Here is a 14,334-nt window from a genome sequence, read left to right as displayed (position 1 = left end):
GAGAGCTCTGAACTAGGTTTACTGATTGATGGAGATCTGCTTCTGGACCGGCATGATCTTTGTGGCTCTCTTCTATTTTACATTACTTTCTCCCTCTTTTTTTTGTAATGTGGTGCTGAGGACACCATCCTTGTAAAAAAAATTTGTAAGGTGGTGCTGAAGACACTATCCTTATTCTTGTAAATATCTTTTTGTAATATGGCACTGAAGATGCTATCCTTCTTCTTGCAAATGTCTTTTTGCAATGTGGCACTGAAGATGCTGTCCTTCTTCTTATAAACATCAAAAATGAATAAAATTTATTTTTTGCAAGCTTGCATACTTTTAGCTTAACACGTAGAGACTGACCTCGATCTAAGGCCCTTAGAATTGTTTCGATCCAGGTTAATCCAAACCCAAGGAATTGAAATGAGTTCGTTCTTATTCGAGATAAAATTACGTCGAACAAACCTTGCCGAAGATGACCTCATCTAGAGGGCTGCTAGTTTTGCTCAGTAGATGGCAACTGAGCTCTATTCCATAGGTGGTAGCTTGGCTCGACCCTATGGGTGGTGGCTTGGCTCTGTCCTATGGGGAAGAGGCAATGTGTGCTCATCTCATCTTGTGAGTGAGTAGCATATGCCCATTATTATGTGAGAGGCAGCGTGTGCTTGGCTCAGCTTGTGAGTAAAGCAGCATATACACATCTCATCTTCATGCGAGAGACAGCGTGTGCTTGAAAGGTAGCATGTGCACTTCTCATCTTCGTACGAGAGACAGCATGTCCCATGGGCAGCATGTGTACTTCTTATCTTCATGCGAGAGGTAGCGTGTGCCGTAGACAGTGTGTGCACTTCTCATCTTCACACTAGAGACAGCATATGCCCATGGGCGACGTGTGCATATCTCATCTTCACGCGAGAGACAGTGTGTGCCTATAGGTAGCGTGTGCACTTCTCGTCTTCACACGAGAGGCAGCATGTGCCTATAAGTACTATATACACTTTTCATCTTCACGTGAGAGGCTACATCTATCCGTAGATAGCGTATGCACATCTCACGATTACAAACTGAGGGTCTTATAAGTTAGCCCTCCAGAGATTCCTTAGGGTCTTCCTTCATTCTTGCATGACTCGAGCTCTGATGGGGTCTTATAAGTTAGCCGCACCTCTAAATTATGGAGGATTGATCATTGATCACCGAGGGTCCCTGTGGTTAACCCTCATCTGTTAGACATAGCTATGATCAGGAAAATTTTTCATAGTGAAAGAAGTATAGATCATTCATGATGCAGGAACAAGTAGAGATTAGTGATTTTGAGCATTTGTATTGATATACAATGACAACATTACAATAGTACTGATGATATATGCGCAAGTTGGTAGAGATCCAAGGTCTAAAAGTGGAGTCTTGTCGAGTTGCTTGGTTTGATAGGTCTCCGAATGTACTACTTTATTTACCTAATAAGGACATTCCCATTTGGGTGATAGCTTTTCCTACTCAGTGGGCTGTCACATTTAAACTCGCCACAATACTAGGTCACCAACTCAAAATTCTTTGATTTTAATCCGGGTGTTGTAGTATCTGGCCAACCTCTGACGATAGCTAGATAGCCATTCTGACAGCAGCACATTTTCTGCTTTCTTCGATCAAGTGAGATTGGCTTGAAGCTATATGGAATTAGTATCTTCATTATATTCTTCGACTCTAAGAGATGGGAGCTCAATTTCATAGAAATGACTGCTTTATTTCAAATGCAAGGTTGAAAGGAGTCTCGTCCGTTGGAAGCCTCTGAGTGGTTCGATAGGTGCATAATACATGATGAAGCTCGTTTGCCTCGGACCCCCCAGTTGGTCAATTCTGGCCTTCAAGCCTTGCAAGAGAATTCTGTTGGTCACCTCACCTCTCATTTGCCTGTGGGTGGCCAACTAAGGTAAAGCGGTGCTCTATTCATATTCTTTATAAAATTATGAAGCCAGGCACCATAAACTACCTACTGTTATCTATGATCAGTACTCGGAGAAGACCATAACGGTAGATGATTGATTTCTAGATAAAATTTTTTACCTTCATCTCGAATATACGAGCCAGAGGCTCAGCCTCGATCCATTTTGTAAAATAGTCAATGGCCATCAGTAGGAACTTGCACTGACCAGACACGAGGGGGAAAGGACCAAGGATAACCATTCCCCATTGAGCGAATAGCCACGGGGTGCTGATGGGAGTTAGAAGTGATATCAGTTGACACTGAATATTAGAGATTCTCTGGCATCGATCGTATTTTCTGACGAAGGCACCTGCATCCTGCTGCATAATAGGTCAGTAGTAGCCTTATCAAAAAATTTTGTAAGAGAGGGATCTACCCCCCAAGTGGCTTTCGTAGATTCCTTCGTAGACCTCTGGTAGCACATAATCTGCCTCAAATGAGTATAGACATTTTAGGAGAGGTGGAGAGAACAACGCTTGTACGGTTTGTTATCATGCAAGACATAGCGGACGGCCTACTTCCTTATCTTCCAAACTTTCTTGCGGTCAGTGGGTAGCTCACTTGACCTAAGGTACTTGAGCAGGAGATCGATCCAGTAGGGTTCTTCTGGACAATGAAAGGCTCCTCAAGGGTCAAAGCTTTGAGCACCTTGAAGTAGGTCCCGTTCTCTAAATCAGCAGACGCTAAGACTACTAGCTTTAATAGTGCATCTGCCCTAGCATTGTCTGTTATGGGGACTTGTTGAATGTCAAAGCTCAGAAAGACTGAGGTTAAATCTTTTATCTTTTAGAGATATTTTTTTTATGTTCTCCTCTCGTGTCTTGTATCCGCCCTTTATATGTCCCATCACAAGCTGAAAGTCATTGAAGACTTTGAGGTGCGGTGCTCTGGCTTCTCTCACCACTTTGAGACCGACAAGTAGAGCTTCATATTCTGTTGTATTATTAGTGGCCAAAAATTTATAGCGCAGTGCGTATCCTGCAACGTCACCTTCAAGATCGGTCAAAATTAGCCCGGCTCTAGCTCCAAAAGCATTCGACGAGCCGTTGACATGCAGTGTCCATAACTCTTCAAGGTCAGATCCTATGTCTGTCTCCTCATACCTCGAGCTTTCACCAGCTTTTGAGCACTCGACAGCCCTTGAGCGTTCTCCATCTTGTGAGCTTTGCCTGTTCGGGATGATACATTCAAAAATGAAGTCCGCCAGCACCTGGGCTTTTATAGCGAGCTTTGGATGGTACTGCACGTCTAGTTTGACAAGTTCCAATGCCCACTTTGCAATCCATCTTGAGATGTCCAAACGGTGGAGAACGGTCTTGATTGGTTGATCTGTGAGCAGCATCACTATATGAGCCTGAAAATAAGGTCGCAGTTTTTTTATCGTGACAACCAATATAAAAATTAGCTTCTCAAGCTTAGAGTATCTGATCTCTGCATCGTGAAGAACTTTGCTGGTATAATATATGGGCCTCTGAATTCACTCTTCTTTCCAAACAAGAACTGCATTGATCACCATTGGAGAGACAGTGAGGTATAGCCTCAGTTCTCGCCAAGTTGAGGCTTTGTGAGCAATGATGGAGAACTGAGATATTATTTTAATTCCTCAAATACTTTTTGGTATTCAATGGTCCATTAGAAGTCTTTTGGCTATCTGAGGATCTGAAAAAATGAAAAACACCTCTCGATCGATCTAGAGATGAAGTGGTTGAGCAAAGCGATCCTGCCAGTGAGATGCTACACCTTTCCAACTATTTTCAATGGAGTCATCTCAAGGATTGTCCTGATCTTCTCGGGATTCGCCTCAATACCTCTTTGTGAGATCATGAATCTCAAGAATTTTTTAATGGTAACTCCTAAGGTGCACTTCACTGGATTTAGCCTTATTTGGAATTGACGGACGGTGCCGAAGGTCTCCTGGAGGTCTGCAATGTGGTCTGGGACTGCACGGCTCTTAACCAGCATATCATCTACATATGTCTCCATATTACGGCTGAGCTGATCTTTAAAGATCTTGTCCACCAGCCGCTGGTAGATAGCCCCTGTATTTTTTAAGTCAAAGAGCATCATCCTGTAATAATAAAGTCCATGGTCAGTAATAAAGGCTGTTTTCTTCTCATCTTTAGGTGCCATCCAGATCTGATTATAACCGAAAAAGACATCCATGAAGCTGAAAAGCTCATGTCTAAAAGTAGCATCCACCATCTAATCTATCCAAGACAATAGATAACTATCCTTTGGGTAGGCCTTGACAGATTGATGAAGTCGATGCACATACGCCACTTTTCATTCATCTTTTTGATTAGGACAACATTTGTCAGTCAATCTGGATACAATGCTTCTCGAATGAAGCTAGCTTTGAGTAGTTTGTCCATCTCCTTGAATATGGCCTTCTTGCACTCTGGGGCGAAGTTCTGCTTCTTCTGTTTAACTGATCGATAGGTTAAATCCACTTTCAGGTGATGGGACATCACCTCAGGGTCGATATCGGATATGTCTGCAGTCGACCAGACAAAGAGATCCATATTTTTCTATAAAAAAATAGTTAGCTGATCCTTCGTTACCTCATCCAGGTTGTGAGCCGATCTCTGCAGTTTGTTTGGGATTCTCCTTCCTCAGTGAAATCTTCAGGAGGTCCTCGGATAGCTGGGCTCGTTCCTTGGATAGGTCATATCGGACATCCAACCCAATAGAAAGTTTGGATTGAATTCCCACCTATGATGGCTAGCCTTCTGCTTGAAGTTTGGCAGTAACATATTATCGAGCCATGGCCTGATTACCCCTATTTTGCCCCACTCCATTCGGCATTAAAAACTTCACCATCAAGTGGTAGCTCAACACCACAGCCTTTAGAGTCCATAAGCTCGGACAGCTAAGGATTACATTATAAACTGAAGGGAGCTTGACTACCAAGAAGTCAATTTGGATCATCGTCCACTTTGATGCAGTAACCACAGTAAGAGGGAGTTTAATCATCCCCTCTAAAATCATCGAACTTTCGAAGAAATCCTGAATCGAGGTGTTAAATCTAGTTAGCTAATCTAGGGTGAATCCCATCTGGGTAAAAATAAAAAAATATAAAATATCGATCGAGCTTTCATTATCAATGAATACACGGTGCATATTAAAATCGATAATATTGGCCGTTACAACCACCGCATCATTGTGCAGGGCAAGCACACCCTCAGCATTCCTCTCAGTGAAGATGATAGCATCCTCGCCCTCATCTTCGAGTCTTGGCCTCTTCACCTCCGAAAGCTCCAACGACCCAAGTGACCCTCCAGTTATCATGTAAATTTCACCATGGATGGGTCAGTCTTCAACTGTTGCTAGTCCCCCTGCTTCCTGTCTCACCGGCTACATTGGTGCTGGCTGCGACTGAGGCAAAGGGAGTGGCTGCTGAGGCAGAAGAGGTGACCGTTGCGCTCCTGAAGGAGGTCTCGTAGAGGTGCTCTCCTCCGGATGAAGTGATTCAGTCTCTTCTTTCTGATGAGCCTCTCAATGTCATCATGGAGCTGTAGCCAATCTTCAGTATCGTGATCGTGGTCACGATGATAATGGCAATACTTATTTGGATTACGATGGTACTCTGATTTCATCTGTATTTGAGGAGGCTGAGGTAGCTCGACCTGAATTTCCATCAATACCTCCCCCCCAGAAATGATTAAGGGTGTGTAATTATTATAATGCTCGAAGGGTGAAGGTCGTCGATCTTTTCTTTGAGGACTTCGAGATCGACGGTTTCGACCTCCATTCTTCCACCTCTGAAGTGGGGATCAAGAGTACTGGCGGTTTCTCCCCTTTCATCTTGAAGAGCGCTCCTCATTCTGTCTTGCCGCAATAGAACCGATAGAGGTCTCTTCGACAAAGGCCTCCTCCGTGCGTGCATATTTCTTCGCACAGACAAGCATATCCGAAAAATTTTGAGAATAAGTTTTGGTTAATGACTTCTTCAAGTTATTCTTCAACAGGCCACCCATCATCATGGCCATCGTAGTCTACTAGTCCAGATCTCAGACCTCCAGAGGTGTTGCATTAAAATGGTTGACAAAGGTACGGATCGACTCGTCTTTCTTCTGCTTGATGGTGTGGAGGTAGTCGGACCGCTTCTGCTGCCACCGACTACTGACAAAGTGATCGATGAAAGATCAGCACAAATCCTCAAAAGAGTGGATGGAAGCCAGCTTCAAACTAGAGTACCACTTTCGAGCCGCTCCCTTGAGAGTCAGAGAGAATGCTCGATAGAGGATTGCATCAAATGCTCCCAGGAGGAGCATGGCCGCCTTGAAGATTTTCAAGTGATCGATGGGGTCGGCGGTCCCATCATAGACCTCGAGCTGAGGCAACTTGAAGTACCGAGGGAGCGGCTCCTGTACTATCTTCGGGATGAAGGGCGGCTCATTATTATACCCCTCGTAGGGCTGTGCCAAGGAGTGTTATTATTGAGTGCATTTTCTATTCTCTTCTCTATCTGTTTGCCGAGAGCTTAGAACTGCCTTTTGATATCAAGATCTCGGATGGTGCAGGCTTCAAAGTACTGTGGAGAATGGCGATCGGGGGTTGAATCATGCCCTGATCGTGGACTTGGAGATCTTCGTCTGGTCGGTTGATGGCTCTAATGGATGTGTCTCCTCTTCAAGCTCTGAGGAGGCACATGCGGCTCTAGCTGTGGTGGCAGTTGAGGAGCTGAGTGCAAAATCAGATTTGATGGGGGCACCACCGTGGGAACCGCCAATGGTGCGATCGAGAGGGCCATCGATTGCACCACTGAAGGAGGTGTAGGGTAGTCTGAGCAGGCTGCGGCACCATTGGGGGAGATGCCAGAACAGTTTGAATCGTCTGACGGTAACCGTCAAGTTTTGAACCTACTGAAAGAGCAAGTTGAATTGATCCGTCATGATCAACGACGGCTGGGCTGGCAGAGGAGTCTCAATCGTCGGTTGCTACACTCAGATGTTAGCTTGGCTCTCCACCCGACGAGAGGCGGCGGCATTGGAGAGCCAAGATGATGTTTGTCTTGGAGGCATGATGAAGATTATGTCCTTCCTCTATCTGTTGCTGCTCGATTTGGTTAAGATCGAAAAGAAGATGATGAGCCTCGCACAGAGATGATGGCACTGAGTGACCTACAAAACAAGTCCAAACCAGAGATTTTCACTCCGACGAGGATCTTTCGATGCTCAAGTCAGATTCAGAGAACAACAGGAACAGCAACAAATTCTCTGAGGGATTGATTGACTTATCTGATCCTCGAGGCTTTAATCGCTTATATAGAAGGCCATCAAACAGCTGATCGAATAGCTGTGAGATCGTACGATCTCAAAATTGCAATATCGTTGAACATGCCATTGCGGATGATATAATTCAACCTTCAATCGCTCCCATGAGGTTAAGGGAGTCGGTTATGCTTGAGTGTATCCAATCGAAGTGGACAGCTGTTGCACTCATCATGAGGTGAACCGACTGTGATAATAGGAACAGTTCATGTACTAAGATATTGGCCCATCGAGACAAAAGAATACGTCGGACAGACCACATAGCGAATAAGATGTAAGTAGCTCTGTCCTGCATGCGGCTCCATGCTTTAATTCTAATAATAATTTGAAGATCTGAGGTATTTCATGATTGTCATGTTGATTGAAGATATTTATAGTAATTATCGTAACAGTCTTTATGTGAAAGATTAATAAAATTTTATATTAATTATTTTTTTATATAAATTTTTTTATAATTAAAAATAAAAAAAAAAAAAAGAAAAAAAAGAAAAAAAAGAAGAAGCTGCGTAGAGCTAGCAACTGTACTACTTATTTTAAGCATAAAAAACTTAATTTTAAATGTCATTCAGAAGATCCGAGCACGCAAAAATGGAAATAAGTTATTGTGTTGGGCGTACTTTGTATTATTTTTTAATTTTTAAAACCATACATAACCTGTTGGATAAGTTTGGACCTTCTTGCATCGGTGGGGCCAGAATGTACTGATTTGATCGCTAGGTCGGCGATCCACTTGGTGGGCACGTCCAAAAACCCAGAAACAGTTAAGAGGGGATGGAACGGTGGATAAAGGGAGAATCGTACGAGGCCTTTTCCTCGCTGACGACACGCGACTCTCACGGAGAAGCACAGCTCAACCAACCATCTGAGAAGGAAGGATGCCGTCAGGCTTACATCTCCTCGAGTACAATTTTTTAAAAAAAAATCTAAAGATAAATATTTTCCCTTTCCTTTTTTTTCTTCTCCTTCAACAAAAACGCCACCGACTGATTATTACCAATTATTCCCTTCTCCCCAGTCACCCTATTTTTTTTTATAATTATCAACCCTCGCACTTTTGTCTTATCGACGATGGCCTCTACCTCCCAACATCACCATCATCGTCCTGTGAAGAAACTATACCATGAGCAATGGATGGAGCCATCATTCGATTCCTCGGGAACGTATACAAATCAACATAGATGAGATACCAAGTGGGCTCAAGTGTGCATTGAAAACTATATCATATTTGTGGTGTATACAAATGTAAGGGCATGTATCGACAAAATAGAAGGGACATATCTATAAATTTTTTGAATATATATATATATCATTTTATTGAAAAAACTCACATGTATATTAGTCAGATGCGTAATATATATTTAGACATAATAATAATTTAACTATATGTGTCTTCCGTTTAAGATGTTTATCAGTAAAATGTAAATATATCTCAATGAGACAATAAATTAGATATCAGCAAATTGTAAGATCACGCCGTAATGTTGGTCATCGATCGGGACGCCAGCACCAGATCTCTTTTCAATGAACAGATGCAAAAAAACAAAAAATATTTTTTCATTTTGGACAAGATTAGAGATAGATGTGATCTGATGAGTCCAGTTAAATCAGTTCTTACTATGATCACTACTTACAAAGAATGAGATGATGGATTAAATAAAAAAATATTAAATTTTTAAAAGATAAATATGTATGAGGACCGCGGCAATCATGATAATGTAAACAGAGGAGAAAATGGACCCTAAAGGTGCTAGACAGGGAGGGAGAGGAAGATCTGGGACAATGAGAAAGTGGTGGCGGGGAGGAGACATCGATGGCTGCCAAAAGTTCTCTCCTTCCTCCTTTTTTTTTTTTTTTTTTTTTTTTTTTTTAGTGAGTTCTGCTAGATAAATTATTATTATCTTATGCGTGGTTGGGCATGTGCAGTAGGCAGGGCGTTCCAAGAGGTCCTTCCCGGATATACTTTTGACATCAGCAATAGGTTTTTGCCCTCGGTGGGGAAGCCCTTGGATCCCATCTTATGCAGTCGACTCTGATGCTGACCGATCTTAGCTGCCTCCCCCAGTCATCACCCAAACCCCACGTCCCCATTTCTTTATGCAGATGGTGGCCGCAGCGAATGCCAACGTCCCACATCCCAGCTCCCACGATCGATCCCTGTCTGCTGACGTTTCGATCTCCCATTGGCCCGTCCTCTCTCTCTAGATTACGTAGCGGCGGACTCCACTACAAATCTAACGGTAGCAATTGTGTGCGTGGACATAAGGACCAATTGGAAATCGACATGTCATCAAACAGCATGTGGGAGAAAAAGCGGGTCTCACTGTGGATTAATGTTGGCCGCTGCAAGATTGTTCTGAGCCTTTCTGTCAATCTCGCGTGTGAGGGGGACCCAGGCCTATCCCATCCATCTCATAGCCTTAATTTGATTTGTCTCTTTCCTCTCCCAAGAGCCGTCTTTCTCCCACCTTCTCGCACCACGCCCACAACCCCCGAACTTGGAAACTTTCCATGGGTAAATATTACGAGGATGGTGCATTGCATAATTAGAACACCTAACTGCAGCGGATGGATCCACTTCTTAAACAATGACTACTCGCAAATCATACAGGCCTCTTTTGCATGCCAACTACGTGATTTTTTCGAGTCATATTTTGTTTCAGAGACAATAACAGTGATATTTTTCTTTTAATATCCTGGACAGTTCAGAACATGTTATCCCTTCACGACTCACAAGCAGTAGCAGAGCATGGTAGAGCATAAGAGGGACTCTGAGGGAGAGCGAGAGCCACAGTCCCTCACATAATTTTAAAATATTTATTATATATATATATATATATAATGACTTTCTTAATATTTTAATTTTACACATATTATCAATCCATCAATTTTAAAAAATAATATAATTAATTTATATATTATTTTTTATTAAAAATTAATAATTTTTTTAAAAATAAATAGTTGTTTATTTATTTTTTAATCTTATTTATTTTCAATTTTTAATATGAAAAAATTATTAAAATTTTTATATAATCAAAATTATTTTGCAGATTAATAAAATAATATTTTTATTTATTTTTATTTTTAAATATATATTTTTATTTTATTATTTATTATAAATATTATTTTAAAAATTATTAATAAATTATTATTTTGTTCTTCCATATTTGATGTCAGATTTCACCACTGCTCACAAGATATAAATTATGATTTTTGTCGGTGGTACGACGGTTTTGATTTTAAATTTTTGATACGATTTTGTCTGAATTTTGCTGGCTCACATAAATGATAGCTTCTCCTCTTCATTTTTTTATTAGATGCACCCACTGTTTGTGTGTGTGGATAACAGTGTGATCACACGTATAGCATCCAGTGTCAAAATTAATTAATTAATTAATTATAAATTATAAATTGAGATTAAAATTATTCGTTGAAAGTGTAGCATCTAAGATTTCCACCCAAAAAAAAAAAAAAAAAAAAAAAAAAAATCTAAGATAATAACAACAGCAAACAATTGATGTAAGAGTTACAAATACGTAGACTACCGACATCTATTTCATTTTTCTGCGTCTTGAGCTCAATGCCAGTAATTACACCGATATGGAAAAAAAAGAGAGGAAAAAAAAAGAGCAGAAGAGATCCTTCTCGGCTTCCCATTTCCGCATTTAAAAAACGGTCAACGGGGACGAGAAACACCGACAGAGTCCCCCCACACCTCCCCCCCTGCACGACGGCCGCCGCGCTCAGACGAAAAGGTTCAAAAGCCCCGGCTTTTCATCGCCGGTCCCTGCGCTCGTCGTCACCGACTCCTCCGACTTCCTCGACGGCGTCGCCGCCCGCCGCCGAGGCTCCCCGGCCTCCACCGGTGACCTCGGCATCAGACACAAGTCCAGATCACACAGAGGAGAACTCTCCGAGGACGTCCGTCCGATGTTGGGAGGCGGCCCGTAGAGCTCCTCGACCTCGCCGGCAGCAACAACGCCGACGTCCGGCAGCGGGCGGAGAGCTCCGCCGCGGAGCACCGTCTCCACCGCCGCCTGGCAGAGGTGCCACTTCCTGGCCCACAGCAGGCCCACCGCGCCGCTCACCGGATTTATCGTCCTCCCGCACGCCTCGAACAGCAGCGATCGGAACAGAGCTAGAACAAAATCCAAGAAAGAAACTATTAGAATCAAATGACCCAGCGATTCATTCGAGAGCAGAGGATTCGGATTACAGAAAGAGAGGAAAGGGGGGGGGGGGGGGCGGATACAGGGGCGGTGGGGAGAGGGGACGGAGGAGAGGAAGGACATGAGGCCGGCGCGGCCGAAGAACTTGGCGACGAAGACGGTGGCGTGGGCCTGGGCCTCCGCGCTCTCGATCCAGTCGAGGCACGGCCGGAGGATGCACGTGTCGCTGCAACCTTTTCGAAGCACGCGGCACCCGTTGCAGCTCATCCTATATAAATTCCTCCTCACCCAATGACCGCCTCTCCAATCTCATCAAACGAAACAACTAATTCTTTCTGCTTTGTTTCTCTCTCGTAGACCTCCAATTTAAGCAGATGTTTATGTATTAAGGCGGAAGGACGTGAGGGGAGAAAGAAAGAAAGGAACAGAGGAAGACAAGAGGGTCGGATGAGAGGCAGAAGGGGACCTTTATTTATACAGAAAAGAGTTGGTGGATGGACGTATAGAGTTAATTGAACTCGACCTTGGGGTTTAAGAGTGGTTAAATGGAAGTAAGAGAGTGGTTAGAGAGGGAGAGTTCCAAGGACGTGGGGAGGGGGTGGTGGGGGCGGCTCCGTGTTTCCGCGGAAGGAAGTGATTGGCTGAGCCGTTGGATTCCCTATTTCCCTGGAGCGAAGGAAGGGAGAGAATAGAGATTATGATGGGTTCCACATCTAATGGCTGATGGATACTAATACGTGCCTGGTATATATCGGCCTCTGGCAGCGGCGAACGGTCGTATCTAATTTGCCTTCTTTATGTAACGAAATTGGGCTTGGAAGGATAAGATCAAAGCTAAGGTGGCTGGTGGGCACAACGGCTATTGAGTGTACTGTAATGTAAGTGCTTGTGGGGTAATAATCAAACAACTATGGTGACAGCAACATATAAGAGGGGAGGTGGCTCTGGGCTGGTATGCGCTCCCAAGTGTCAGGAATCAGCAAAAGTCTAAAGTCAGCAAAGACATGTTTTTTCTCCATTTTTTTGATAAGGAGCAATGACATCTGTTCAGCCATGTTTAAATCACTAATAATTCTCTGAGGGAGCAAGTGGCTGTCTAGAACTTTTATAGGTTAATTAGATGATCAGGTCAAGATAAGCGGCGTGTGTTCGTGCAGTCTTACTGCATTACATGCATGTGCTACGTGTGGAACTAGAAATAGCTCCGATTGTTTCGTATTATTCGTAAAACTTTGAATCTTGCAGGATTTTCTTTTTTTTTTTATTTTTTTTGATAAAGAAAAGTAAATCAAAGTGGACACAACTTGTAAGTTTATAACTAAGTTTGGCTTTCTGGATGCAACAAGTATATTTGGTTGATGGTAAAGAAAAGTAGTGAATAATTGGATTTGTAGTGAATTGGAGTTATTGTAACTTGAACTCCATTAATTAAGGGTACATTTGGTTACCCATTTTAATTTTTAATTTTTAAAAATTATTTTTATTTTTTTATTTTATTATTGAATAAAAATAAAAAAATAAAAAATATGTTCGATAACTATGTTGCTATAAAACAAGAATGACAGGTGAAGAGCTCGACAATAGAGAAAGATTCGAAAAGAGAGGGAGAAAGTAATGGGGAGGTGAAGAGTTCGATGAGGAAGAAAAATTCGGACTATTTACTTTTTGATTTGACTTTTAAATGCGTGAAGGTAGAAAAAGTAAAAAAATAAATTTTGAAAAGTAAAAAATATTTATTTTACATATAAAGTAATTATTTTAATTTTTTTGATTTTAATTTTTGATTTTTATAATATTACCAAATATTATTTTTTAATTTTTATTTTTTAAAATTAAAAAATAAAAAATATTTTTTTAATGACTAATCGAACACACCTTAAGTATTTAGAGGTGTAACATTCGTAAATAAACCTACCTGCCTTCAGCTACTACCACAGTTTTTGATATCAAAATCAAATTGGGCACGAGTTAGGTGACAGAACAGTATATATATTTCCACGAACCAAAAATTACATGCGAATTTACATTTAGAACCTCGACAAGTACTAGTCAGGCCATGTGAAATTATGCATATCTCACATATGCTTCTTTCCAAGATAGCATACTACCGCATAAACTTTTTTTTTTTTTCAACTTCTTAAAGTGTATCTCAGCCTACTGCCTATCACGAGAAATTTTCTTGTGCACCGCGGGTGGTGCAAAAGATCCGACATGAAGTGCATCATTCTATCCGTTGATTTATATAGTTATCAAATTTTTTTGTACATCATGAGTGGTGCAAAAGATCCGACATGGAGTGCATCATTTTATTCGATTGATTCATATAGTTACCACTATCCAACACATGTGCAGGTCGATTTTTTTATTTAAAAATTTTATATGATGAAAAATATCTCTGTCTCTTGAAAAAAATTATGATATCATGTGATGTAGTATAATCAAGAATGTCATAATGTGGCCTTGGATATCATAATATGAAAAGAATATTTTTATCCAATCACTTTTCAATACGTATTTAATGTCTGTAAGTCGACTTTTTTGTTTGAAAGTTTTGAACGACGAAAATACTCTTATTCTTTAGAAAAAAATTATGACATCCTGTGTATATTATAGACGCAAGATGTTATAATATAGACATAAAATGTCAATTTTTTCAAAGAACAGAGGTATTTTCATCATATAAAATTTTTTAATAAAAAAATCGATTTACAAGCATTAAATATGCGTTGGAAAATGATGACTACGTAGAAAATCAGACGAGACGGTGCACTCTACGTCGGATTTCTATATCACCTGCGGTGCACAAAGAATTTTGCCTATCATGAAACTGCATGAAAAATACTAGCCCGTCCCAGTAAAAGGGGTGCGAATGGGCTTGGCTGGCATGAGTGATTCGACCCTAGGATCAAGTGGGTCTTGGGCAATTCGG

General features: G+C 41.5%; 2 protein-coding genes across 2 annotated transcripts; both read right to left on the bottom strand.

Moving 5' to 3' along the window:
• Positions 1–2,714: 2,714 nt before the first annotated feature.
• Positions 2,715–3,308, bottom strand: LOC140855268 (uncharacterized). Its single transcript, XM_073251137.1, has one exon. The coding sequence runs from the start codon at positions 3,306–3,308 to the stop codon at positions 2,715–2,717; it is 594 nt and encodes a 197-aa protein (XP_073107238.1).
• Positions 3,309–10,756: 7,448 nt separating this feature from the next.
• On the bottom strand, positions 10,757–11,867 carry LOC140855633 (LOB domain-containing protein 37-like). The gene is made up of 2 exons (XM_073251833.1): positions 11,489–11,867; positions 10,757–11,374 (listed from the first exon to the last, which is right to left on the bottom strand). Exons 1-2 carry the CDS (start codon positions 11,670–11,672, stop codon positions 10,980–10,982), a joined length of 579 nt encoding a protein of 192 aa, XP_073107934.1. The 5' UTR covers positions 11,673–11,867; the 3' UTR covers positions 10,757–10,979.
• Between the last annotated feature and the right edge of the window lie 2,467 nt (positions 11,868–14,334).

This window comes from Elaeis guineensis, chromosome 2 (genome assembly GCF_000442705.2).
Source record: "Elaeis guineensis isolate ETL-2024a chromosome 2, EG11, whole genome shotgun sequence".
Classification (NCBI taxonomy): Eukaryota; Viridiplantae; Streptophyta; class Magnoliopsida; order Arecales; family Arecaceae; genus Elaeis; species Elaeis guineensis.
The sequence above is the reverse complement of the archived record's forward strand: the minus strand, read 5'-3'. Positions and strand labels throughout refer to the sequence as shown.